General features: G+C 43.4%; 1 protein-coding gene across 1 annotated transcript; it reads left to right on the top strand.

The window, feature by feature from the left end:
• Nucleotides 1-1,179: 1,179 nt before the first annotated feature.
• On the top strand, nt 1,180-11,055 carry bcl10 (BCL10 immune signaling adaptor). Its single transcript, XM_061921015.1, has 3 exons — nt 1,180-1,621; nt 5,250-5,538; nt 10,577-11,055. Exons 1-3 carry the CDS (start codon nt 1,568-1,570, stop codon nt 10,924-10,926), a joined length of 693 nt encoding a protein of 230 aa, XP_061776999.1. The 5' UTR covers nt 1,180-1,567; the 3' UTR covers nt 10,927-11,055.
• The last annotated feature ends 1,452 nt before the right edge of the window (nt 11,056-12,507 follow it).

Genomic DNA, 12,507 nt, shown 5'->3' with positions numbered 1-12,507 from the left:
TAACAAAATAAGAGTCTCGGAAAGCTTGTGCACGCCAGCTTTCTGAGGGATCGCTTGTGCACGCCAGTTTTCCGAGACTCTGTATTTAGTTAGCGCAGGCAGCATGAAGCAGGGCTTTTATTGTGAAGATAGGAAATGTGCAGTCGGCCTTTAGAGTTTTGACGGAAGGTACGGCGCGAGAGTCTGTTGAAATAAAAAGTGTTTCTCGCCTTCCTCTCGGTCATACTTTCATAATAATGATCTTGCAGCAGCCAGCGTCATCTCACAAGACCCTCCGGTACCGTGAATGTCATTTAAGTGACGTCTTGGTGAAGATTGATGATCACTCATTTTTAGGTCTATTTTTTTTAAAAGCCTGGCTGGAGATGGACTGACACACCCCCCGCGGTCGACTGGTAGCTCGCGATCGACGTAATGGGCACCCCTGTCCGTGAATGCGTGGGTTCCCTCCGGGTACTACGGCTTCCTTCCAAAGACATGCACCTGGGGATAGGTTGATTGACAACACTAAATTGGCCCTAGTGTGTGAATGTTGTCTGTCTATCTGTGTTGGCCCTGCGATGAGGTGGCGACTTGTCCAGGGTGTACCCTGCCTTCCGCCCGATTGTAGCTGAGATAGGCGCCAGCGACCCCAAAAGGATGGATGGATGTATTAATACAAGTGATCTTGAAAGAAAACAACCTGGAGTTGTCTTTATTTTTAAGTTATCATGCCATGATTTGATCTCGAGAATAGATGCTCGTCTTTGCGGCGCCTGAGCTAAAATTAGTTTGATGTCCTTGTTACAAAGTCACTGAATAATGATAATAACTACAAAGTAACTGAATAGTAATAATAATTATAAAGTAACTGGATAATAATAATAATAATTTCAAAGTAACTGAATAATAATAATTATAAAGTAACTGTATCTGTGTTGGGCCTGCGATGAGGTGGCGACTTGTCCAGGGTGTACCCCGCCTTCCGCCCGATTGTAGCTGAGATAGGCACCAGCGCCCCCCGCGACCCCGAAAGGGAATAAGCGGTAGAAAATGGATGGATGGATGGACAAAGTAACTGAATCAATAAGCAAGACGCACTGGCTGAAATCTCTCCGACAGCGTCCCCCAGTGGCCAAAATAGACAACTACATCCCCTTCAAACTCTTCAAGCGTGTGACGTCTAACACATCGATGACGTCATTTCAGGAAATCCGGGTGTGTTTTTTTTATTTATTTATGGAAACTTATTTCCGTGGAGGCTTTTGTTGATCGATAACGCAAATAAACTTCTTGTCCTCCTTTTAACAAAGTTATGAATATAACTTTTTCGGGTGACTTCATAACGAAGCACATTTAGCGACTACTTGCTTGACTGGAAGAGTTTGAGGCGTTTGAGGCATTAGTTTGAGTCATTAGTTAGTTTGAGTCATTAGTGAGTTTGAGGCATTAGTTAGTTTAAGTCATTAGTTAGTTTGAGTCATTAGTGAGTTTGAGTCATTAGTTAGTTTGAGTCATTAGTTAGTTTGAGTCATTAGTTAGTTTGAGTCATTAGTTAGTTTGAGGCATTATTAGTTAGTGGACCTGCATGGCCTCCATGGATCAGCTCACTGACGATGTGATGGCAGACATTAAAAAAGACGTGAGTACACAAAACGAGCATTAAATACGAGTTGACGTCGACACGAGCCGACATTCTTTAAAAACACCGATTAGTAAAGACTGCAATTTACCGAAGCATTGATTATCCATATCCGTCTGTCTATCTGTGTTGGGGGGGCCGACTTGTCCTGGGTATATCCCGCCTTCCGCCCGATTATAGCTGAGATAGGCACCAGCGACCCCAAAGGAAATAAGTGGTAGAAAATGGATGGATGGGATGGATGATTATCCATCCATTTCCTACCGCTTGTCCCTTTCGGGGGTGCTGGTGCCTATCTCAGGTACAATCGGGCAGAAGGCAGGATACACCCTGGACAAGTCGCCATCTCATTGCAGGGCCATAAATACATATATTACATATAACAATATAAATACATATATTACATATAACAATATAAATACATATATTACAGTTGTGATCAAAATTATTCAACCCCCACACAATTTTGGTGTTTTAGCAAGTTGGACATTTATTCCGTATTTTGTTTATAGTCATATCAAATAAAGATCAATTAAATAGACAAATGCAACTTGAATTACAACATTATATTTTGTAACATACCAAACGGTGTCATTTCTCTTAATATCTCATTGACAAAATGATTCAACCCCTTGAAGATCATAACTCTTAAGAACAGAATTTGAATAAGGTCTTTTCAATCAGGTGTTGAAAACACCTGTAGATGTGATTAGAACCATAACGAGCAACAATTAAACTGATTGAAAAAGACTGTGACGCTCAGCTTCTTGTAGATGGTCAATGGTGTATTTGCAACATGGTGAAGTCCAGGGAGTGGTCAAAGAAGTCAAGAGAGGAGGTAATTTGTCTTCATAAGAAAGGATATGGATATAAGAAAATAGCAAAGACATTACACATTCCAAGAGACACAGTTGGGAGCATAATTCGCAAGTTTAAAGCTAAAGGCACAGTGGAAACACTACCTGGGCGTGGTAGAAAGAGGATGCTGTGTGCGTACAGTGGTGAAAAACCCCCGGGTAACAGCTGAGGAACTACAACAGGACATTGCAGAGGGGGGAACGCAGGTTTTGTCCCAGACAATAAGGCGGGCACTACGAGATGAAGGCCTCCATGCCAGAACTCCCAGGCGCACCCCACTTCTGACTACCAGGCACAAGTAAAATAGACTCCAATATGCCAAAAATCATCTGGACAAACCCCAAAGGTTTTGGGAAACTGTTCTATGGAGTGATGAGACATAAGTGGAACTCTTTGGGCCTATGAATCAACGTTATGTCTGGAGGAGAAAAAAATGAAGCTTACAAAGAGAAGAACACCTTGCCTACTGTTAAGCATGGTGGGGGGTCAATCATGCTCTGGGGCTGTTTCTCTGCCTCAGGTACCGGGAATCTCCAGCGCGTTCAAGGCATTATGAATTCTATTTCCTAGCAGGATATATTAGCTGCAAATGTCATGAAGTCAGTGACGAAGCTGAGGCTTGGGAGACGTTGGACCTTCCAACAGGACAACGATCCCAAGCATACCTCCAAATCAACATCAGAGTGGTTGCAGAAGAAGGGCTGGAAGACTCTGGAGTGGCCTTCAGTCGCCAGACCTAAATCCTCTAGAAAACCTGTGGTGGGACTTGAAGAAGGCAGTTGCAGCACGCAAGCCCAAGAATATGAATGAACTGGAGGCCTTTGCCCAAGAGGAATGGGCTAAAATACCTGTAGATGGTTGCAAGAAGCTTGTGTCCGGTTATGTATCACGTTTGAAGGATGTCATTACTGCCAAAGGGTGTTCTACTAAGTACTAAAGATGCATGTAACTGGGGGGTGGAATCATTTTGTCAATGAGATATTAAGAAAAATGTCCTTTTTTGGTATTTTGTCAAATACAGTGTTACAATTTAAGTTGCATTTGTCTATTTGACACATCTTTATTTGATATGACTATAAACAAAATACGGAATACATGTCCAACTTGCTAAAACACCAAAATTGTGTGGGGGTTGAATAATTTTGATCACAACTGTACATATAACAATATAAATACATATATTACATATACAATACTTGCAGTACAAGCACTTTGTCAGGCGCAACAACATACAAGACTGGCACATTACCTTAATGGCAAAGACTACTTCCTGCATACTTAGTCCACACACTATTGCCATTTGATTTGTACTTTATAATACCTTGTACCTTTTTTGTTGGTGGTGGTTATAAAAGACCGTAATCTGCAGAAATGCTCGTCTATTTCTGCGACTATAGGACGTATAAAATAGGCAAGGAACATTTATAGGCAAGGCGTTTACAAACTGGCCTGTGGAGCGCCACTTCATTTGTGGACAATAAGTTTCTTTGGGGCCCTGTGATGAGGTGGCGACTTTTCCAATCCGCCTGATTGTAGCTGAGATAGGCACCCGCGACCCCAAAGGGAATAAGCGGCAGAATATGGATGGATGGATGGAAGTTTCTTTGGGGAAATGTTGAGGCCATTCAGCACGTCTACACTGTTATCAATTAAAGCTGTTGCTTTTTCTGCAGGCGAGCTACTTTTCAATTGACCAACTCGAGGGGATCTACCTCATTTATATATATCATTTATATTTATTTATTTATGAAAGAGACATTTTTGTAAACAAGTTAAATGTGTTTAATGATAATACAAGCATGTGTAACACATATAGATGTCTTTCTTTCACAAAGACAAGAATATAAGTTGGTGTGTTACCTGATTCTGATGACTTGCATTGATTGGAATCAGACAGTAATGATGATAACGCCCACATTTTCAAATGGAGGAGAAAAAAAGTTGTCCTTTCTGTACAATACCACATGAAAGTGGTTGGTTTTTGGCATCTAATTCCTCCAGCTTCCATACACTTTACAAGAAAAACATTGGCGGCAAATTCCGTAGCTTGCTTGATTGACATTCACGGCACCCGAGGGTCTTGTGAGATGACGCTGGCTGCTGCCAGTTCATTATTATGAAAAAATGACAGAGAGGAAGGCGAGAAACACTTTTTATTTCAACAGACTTTCGCGCCGTCCCTTCCGTCAAAACTCTAAAGGCCGACTGCACATTTCCTATCTTCACAATAAAAGCCCTGCTTCATGCTGCCTGCGCTAACAAAATAAGAGTCTCGGAAAGCTTGTGCACGCCAGCTTTCTGAGGGATCGCTTGTGCACGCCAGTTTTCCGAGACTCTGTATTTAGTTAGCGCAGGCAGCATGAAGCAGGGCTTTTATTGTGAAGATAGGAAATGTGCAGTCGGCCTTTAGAGTTTTGACGGAAGGGACGGCGCGAAAGTCTGCTGAAATAAAAAGTGTTTCTCGCCTTCCTCTCTGTCATTTTTTTCATAATAATGAACTGGCAGCAGCCAGCGTCATCTCACAAGACCCTCGGGTGCCGTGAATGTCAACCAAGCAAGCTACGGAATAGGCAGCCATGGTCCCACTCATCCAAAACCAAAAGGTAATATATGTGCTACCAAATTGTGAAAAAAAATAGCGGCCCTCCATGACAAGGGGCCACCTCATCACAGTAGAAAAGTATAATAATACTATATTTATAAATATAATTCACTTCACAAAATTTCATGAATCACTATTTATTCTGACATGTTTGAACTCTGTCCCAAGGTCCTGACCAAGCTGCGCCATTACCTCTGCGGAAAGATCCGGGCCAGATGCCACCTGGACTACCTGCGCTCCCGCCGCGTTCTCACCCGGGACGACGCCGAGGAGATCAACTGCAAGACCACGCAGACCAAGAGGACGGGCCTCCTGTTGGACATCCTCTCAGAGAACCCCCAAGGTCTGGACACCCTGCTGGACTCCATCCGGGAGCTGCGAGCGCAGAACTTCATCATCGCCAAGATCACGGACGAGGTGCAGAAGGCCAAGAATGAGAAGATGGCGCTTCTAAAAGGTTGTCACCTCACTGATTCACTCCAATCTAGTCTTCTAAAAGGTTGTCACCTCACTGATTCACTCCAATCTAGTCTTCTAAAAGGTTGTCACCTCACTGATTCACTCCAATCTAGTCTTCTAAAAGGTTATCACCTCACTGATTCACTCCAATCTAGTCTTCTAAAAGGTTGTCACCTCACTGATTCACTCCAATCTAGTCTTCTAAAAGGTTGTCACCTCACTGATTCACTCCAATCTAGTCTTCTAAAAGGTTATCACCTCACTGATTCACTCCAATCTAGTCTTCTAAAAGGTTGTCACCTCACTGATTCACTCCAATCTAGTCTTCTAAAAGGTTATCACCTCACTGATTCACTCCAATCTAGTCTTCTAAAAGGTTATCACCTCACTGATTCACTCCAATCTAGTCTTCTAAAAGGTTGTCACCTCACTGATTCACTCCAATCTAGTCTTCTAAAAGGTTGTCACCTCACTGATTCACTCCAATCTAGTCTTCTAAAAGATTGTCACCTCACTGATTCACTCCAATGTAGTCTTCTAAAAGGTTGTCACCTCACTGATTCACTCCAATCTAGTCTTCTAAAAGGTTGTCACCTCACTGATTCACTCCAATCTAGTCTTCTAAAAGGTTGTCACCTCACTGATTCACTCCAATCTAGTCTTCTAAAAGGTTGTCACCTCACTGATTCACTTCAATCTAGTCTTCTAAAAGATTGTCACCTCACTGATTCACTCCAATGTAGTCTTCTAAAAGGTTGTCACCTCACTGATTCACTCCAATCTAGTCTTCTAAAAGGTTGTCACCTCACTGATTCACTCCAATCTAGTCTTCTAAAAGGTTGTCACCTCACTGATTCACTCCAATCTAGTCTTCTAAAAGGTTATCACCTCACTGATTCACTCCAATCTAGTCTTCTAAAAGGTTATCACCTCATTGATTCACTCCATTCTAGTCTTCTAAAAGGTTATCACCTCATTGATTCACTCCATTCTAGTCTTCTAAAAGGTTATCACCTCATTGATTCACTCCATTCTAGTCTTCTAAAAGGTTATCACCTCACTGATTCACTCCAATCTAGTCTTCTAAAAGGTTGTCACCTCACTGATTCACTCCAATCTAGTCTTCTAAAAGGTTATCACCTCATTGATTCACTCCATTCTAGTCTTCTAAAAGGTTATCACCTCATTGATTCACTCCAATCTAGTCTTCTAAAAGGTTGTCACCTCACTGATTCACTCCAATCTAGTCTTCTAAAAGGTTGTCACCTCACTGATTCACTCCAATCTAGTCTTCTAAAAGGTTGTCACCTCACTGATTCACTCCAATCTAGTCTTCTAAAAGGTTGTCACCTCACTGATTCACTCCAATCTAGTATTCTGTAAGGTTATCACCTCACTGATTCACTCCAATCTAGTCTTCTAAAAGGTTATCACCTCACTGATTCACTCCAATCTAGTCTTCTAAAAGGTTATCACCTCACTGATTCACTCCAATCTAGTCTTCTAAAAGGTTATCACCTCACTGATTCACTCCAATCTAGTCTTCTAAAAGGTTGTCACCTCACTGATTCACTCCAATCTAGTCTTCTAAAAGGTTGTCGCCTCACTGATTCACTCCAATCTAGTCTTCTAAAAGGTTGTCACCTCACTGATTCACTCCAATCTAGTCTTCTAAAAGGTTGTCACTTCACTGATTCACTCCAATCTAGTCTTCTAAAAGGTTGTCACCTCACTGATTCACTCCAATCTAGTCTTCTAAATGGTTATCACCTCACTGATTCACTCCAATCTATCAATCAATCAATCAATGTTTACTTATATAGCCCTAAATCACTAGTGTCTCAAAGGGCTGCACAAACCACCACGACATCCTCGGTAGGCCCACATAAGGGCAAGGAAAACTCACACCCAGTGGGACATCGGTGACAATAATGACTATGAGAACCTTAGAGAGGAGGAAAGCAATGGATGTCGAGCGGGTCTAACATGATACTGTGAAAGTTCAATCCACAATGGATCCAACACAGTCGCGAGAGTCCAGTCCAAAGCGGATCCAACACAGCAGCGAGAGTCCCGTTCACATCTTGTCTTTATTCCCTTGCTGGAAGGCAGAAGTTTCAACTGAAATATGGTTGGCAAGCAAAACAGTTTTGCAGCCGAGTCCTCCGAACCGCATAACAGAGTCATACGTGATAGCACAATCACAAATACTTTCTTAATACCTGAAAGCAAATGAAGACTTTCAGCACAGTCCATTCAAGAGCAGACATACATTACAGGGAGACAGAACATGAACAAACATTACAGGGAGACAGAACAGGATCAAGCATTACAGGGAGACAGAACAGGATCAAGCATTACAGGGAGACAGAACAGGATCAGACATTACAGGGAGACAGAACAGGATCAACATTAAGAGGGAGTCAGAACAGGACCAAACATTAAGAGGGACACAGAACAGGATCAAATATTAAGAGGGAGACAGAACAGGATCAAACATTACAGGGAGACAGAGCAGGATCAACATTAAGAGGGAGACAGACCAAGTTCTAACATTACAGGGAGACAGAACATGATAAAACATTACAAGGAGACAGAACATGATCAAACATTACAAGGAGACAGAACAGGATCAAACATTACAGGGAGACAAAACAGGATCAACATTAAGAGGGAGCTAGAACATGATCTAACATTACAGGGAGACAGAACATGATCAAACATTACAAGGAGACAGAACATGATCAAACATTACAAGGAGACAGAACAGGATCAAACATTACAGGGAGACAGAACAGGATCAAACATTAAGAGGGAGATAGAACATGATCTAACATTACAGGGAGACAGAACATGATCAAACATTACAAGGAGACAGAACATGATCAAACATTACAAGGAGACAGAACAGGATCAAACATTACAGGTAGACAGAAAAGGATCAAACATTACAGGGAGACAGAACAGGATCAACATTAAGAGGGAGACAGAACATGATCTAGCATTACAAGGAGACAGAACATGATCAAACATTACAAAGAGACAGAACAGGATCAAACATTACAGGTAGACAGATCCAGATCAGACATTACAGGGAGACAGAACAGGATCAAACATTACAGGGAGACAGAACAGGATCAAAAATTACAGGGAGACAGAACAGGATCAAACATTACAAGTAGACAGTTCCAGATCAGACATTACAGGGAGACAGAACAGGATCAAACATTACAGGGAGACCTATGTGTATATGTACAGTGGGGCAAAAAAGTATTTAGTCAACCACCGATTGTGCAAGTTCTCCCACTTAAAATGATGACAGAGGTCTGTAATTTTCATCATAGGTACACTTCAACTGTGAGAGACAGGATGTGGAAAAAAAATCCAGGAATTCACATTGTTAGAATTTTAAAGAATTTATTAGTAAATGATGGTGGAAAATAAGTATTTGGTCACTTCAAACAAGGAAGATCTCTGGCTCTCACAGACCTGTAACTTCTTTAAGAAGCTCTTCTGTCCTCCACTCGTTCCCTGTATTAATGGAACCTGTTTGAACTTGTTATCTGTATAAAAGACACCTGTCCACAGCCTCAAACAGTCAGACTCCAAACTCCACTATGGCCAAGACCAAAGAGCTGTCAAAGGACACCAGGAAAAGAATTGTAGACCTGCACCAGACTGGGAAGAGTGAATCTGCAATAGGCAAGCAGCTTGGTGTGAAAAAATCAACTGTGGGAGAAATGATCAGAAAATGGAAGACATACAAGACCACTGATAATCTCCCTCGATCTGGGGCTCCATGCAAGATCTCATCCCGTGGGGTCAAAATGATCATGAGAACGGTGAGCAAAAACCCCAGAACCACACGGGGGGACCTGGTGAATGACCTGCAGAGAGCTGGGACCAAAGTAACAAAGGTTACCATCAGTAACACACTACGCCGACAGGGAATCAAATCCTGCAGTGCCTGACGTGTCCCCATGCTTAAGCCAGTGCATGTCCAGGCCCGTCTGAAGTTTGCCAGAGAGCACATGGATGATACAGCAGAGGATTGGGAGAATGTCATGTCATCAGATGAAACCAAAATAGAACTTTTTGGTATAAACTCAACTCGTTGTGTTTGGAGGAAGAAAAATACTGAGTTGCATCCCAAGAACACCATACCTACTGTGAAGCATGGGGGTTGAAACATCATTCTTTGGGGCTGTTTTTCTGCTAAGGGGACAGGACGATTGATCCATGTTAAGGAAAGAATGAATGGGGCCATGTATCGTGAGATTTTGAGCCAAAACCTTCCATTAGTGAGAGCTTTGAATACTTATTTTCCACCATAATTTACAAATAAATTCTTTAAAATTACTACATTGTGAATTCCTGGATTTTTTTTTCACATTCTGTCTCTCCCAGTTGAAGTGTACCTATGATGAAAATTACAGACCTCTGTCATCATTTGAAGTGGGAGAACTTGCACAATCGCTGGCTGACTAAATACTTTTTTGCCCCACTGTATATAAGTGAAGTGAATCATATTTATATAGCGCTTTTCTCTAGTGACTCAAAGCGCTTTACATAGTGAAACCCAATATCTAAGTTACATTTAAACCAGTGTGGGTAGCACTGTGAGCAGGTGGGTAAGGTGTCTTGCCCAAGGACACAACGGCAGTGACTAGGATGGCGGAAGCGGGAATCGAACCTGCAACCCTCAAGTTGCTGGCACGGCCGCTCTACCAACCGAGCTATGCCGCCCTACAATATACATATTTGACCAAGGTTGGAGTCCCGGGCAGAACTGAACAGCAGGAACTTCTTGTTGTGTTGTTGAATAAGCTTTAAAGACATGAGATGATGTCACACAAACCAGGAAAAAGCTTCTTTTTTTTTGTCAGTTCTGCAAATGAAACAATGACTTCATTCATGCTGGTGACTGCTCCATCTCTGTTGATACTCATTACCTTCCTCTCCAGGAGCGGAATGGTGTATATTGTAGGATGTGCAGGATGATTGCTCACCAGACACTCTTCTCCTCTCTCCTTTAGCTGGAGCTTCCACTTCCTCACCCGGCAGCACCGTCACCTGCATCACCCCCCAGCCTTCCGGTATGTTCTCTATCCACTCCACCTTGCTCCTCCATCCCGACGGCGAAGGAAGCCCCCCTGTTTCGGACGGCTTTGCGGAAGGTGGCGGTGACTCTCGGTCCTCCATGGCTGCTGTCTCCTCCTCCACCTCCTCCTGCCTCCCCAAGCCAGGAGAGCCCGGAGCTCCTCCGCTCCCCGAGGAGGAGATGGCGGAAGACGGAGGGTCACCGGGGTCCTCCACCTGCAGCAACATGGCCGATCCCAACTTCCAACCCCTGCGGTCGCGTTCTCTCGCTCAGAGCAACTCCTGATGGGTGTGCAGTGACAGGGACGGACAGCTAGATTGACCTACTGTACATCATCTTAGACTTTTATACATCATCCCTTAAACTCTTCTTCTAATTAGAGGATCACTAAATAAATACATGTGCTGCATTTTATGCTGTTGCTTGGATATATCTGTCAAAAAAAAAGAACCCAGGCATTAGTCACTTAAATACAATTTTGTGCAACTCTACTGTAATATATCAAAAAAAGAAATACAATATTAACAAGCAGCGTTGGTCGGGTCCGCCGTTGGCCGCCGCCGCCGCTACTCAAGCCCTAGTCTAAGTCAGACCAACATGGAGGTTTTTATTTCATGTCTCTACGACATTTCTAACAGAAGTTACATGCAGTTTTGTCTGGGTTTTTTCCTAGGGGGCGCTAAGCGCAATTTAGATTTTTGGGGTTTGGTTTTTTATTAGATGGCAGTTTTTGCCAGTCCTGATATGTGTGTAAAATTTGGTGAGTTTTGAAGCATGTTAAGGGGGTGAAATTACAGATCGACAATTCTGGATGTTGTTGATAAATGGCTTTTGCTTGGCATAGTAGGGCTTTAACTTGCACTTTGAAGCATTTTAAGTAGGTCAAATTACAGTTTAAAGAGGCAAAAAAGAAATTTTTTAGGAAACTTTGCGCAGGGGTTTTTTGAAGGCGCGTAAAATCCAAACCGGAGAACTTATCAAAAATTTGTTCGACCACTTTTTTTAAAAGGGTTCAATCTCTCTCCTGTGCGAGTTTGAAGCCGAAAAGACAAACGCACTGGGAGGAGTTTCGATTTGAAAAAGGTCACGGGTTTTCACAAAACTTTTATTTTGAAGGGGCAATTTTGAAGTTCCTGTTTATATTAACAAATATATAGATTTGCAATATAGCAAGAAGGGGGGGGGGGGCGCGCTGGAGCCTATGTCAGCTACAATCGGACAGAAGGCAGTGTACGCCCTGCACAATCCATCCATACATCCATTTCCTACCGCTTATTCCCTTTTGGGGTCGCGGGGGGTGCTGGCGCCTATCTCAGCTACAATCGGGCGGAAGGCGGGGTACACCCTGGACAAGTCGCCACCTCATCGCAGGGCCAACACAGATAGACAGACAACGTTCACACTCACATTCACACACTAGGGACCATTTAGTGTTGCCAATCAACCTATCCCCAGGTGCATGTCTTTGGAGGTGGGAGGAGCCTATCCCCAGGTGCATGTATTTGGAGGTGGGAGGGACCTATCCCCAGGTGCATGTCTTTGGAGGTGGGAGGGGCCTATCCCCAGGTGCATGTCTGAAGGTGGGAGGGGTCTATCCCCAGGTGCATGTCTTTGGAGGTGGGAGGGGCCTATCCCCAGGTGCATGTCTGAAGGTGGGAGGGGTCTATCCCCAGGTGCATGTCTTTGGAGGTGGGAGGGGCCTATCCCCAGGTGCATGTCTTTGGCGGTGTGAGGAGCCTACCCCGAGGTGCATGTCTTTGGAGGTGGGAGAAGCCTATCCCCAGGTGCATGTCTTTGGAGGTGGGAGGAGCCTATCCCCAGGTGCATGTCTTTGGAGGTGGGAGGAGCCTATCCCCAGGTGCATGT

The sequence above is a fragment of the Nerophis ophidion genome, linkage group LG14, assembly GCF_033978795.1.
Source record: "Nerophis ophidion isolate RoL-2023_Sa linkage group LG14, RoL_Noph_v1.0, whole genome shotgun sequence".
Taxonomy (NCBI): Eukaryota; Metazoa; Chordata; class Actinopteri; order Syngnathiformes; family Syngnathidae; genus Nerophis; species Nerophis ophidion.
The sequence above is the reverse complement of the archived record's forward strand: the minus strand, read 5'-3'. Positions and strand labels throughout refer to the sequence as shown.

Excerpts from the sequence above, each read along its gene's own strand:
- bcl10 (XM_061921015.1), top strand. The coding sequence starts at position 1,568 with ATGGCCTCCATGGATCAGCTCACTGACGATGTGATGGCAGACATTAAA. Across the intron at positions 1,622-5,249 it reads TGGCAGACATTAAAAAAGAC|GTCCTGACCAAGCTGCGCCA; the intron begins GTGAGTACACAA and ends CTCTGTCCCAAG. Across the intron at positions 5,539-10,576 it reads GAAGATGGCGCTTCTAAAAG|CTGGAGCTTCCACTTCCTCA; the intron begins GTTGTCACCTCA and ends TCTCTCCTTTAG.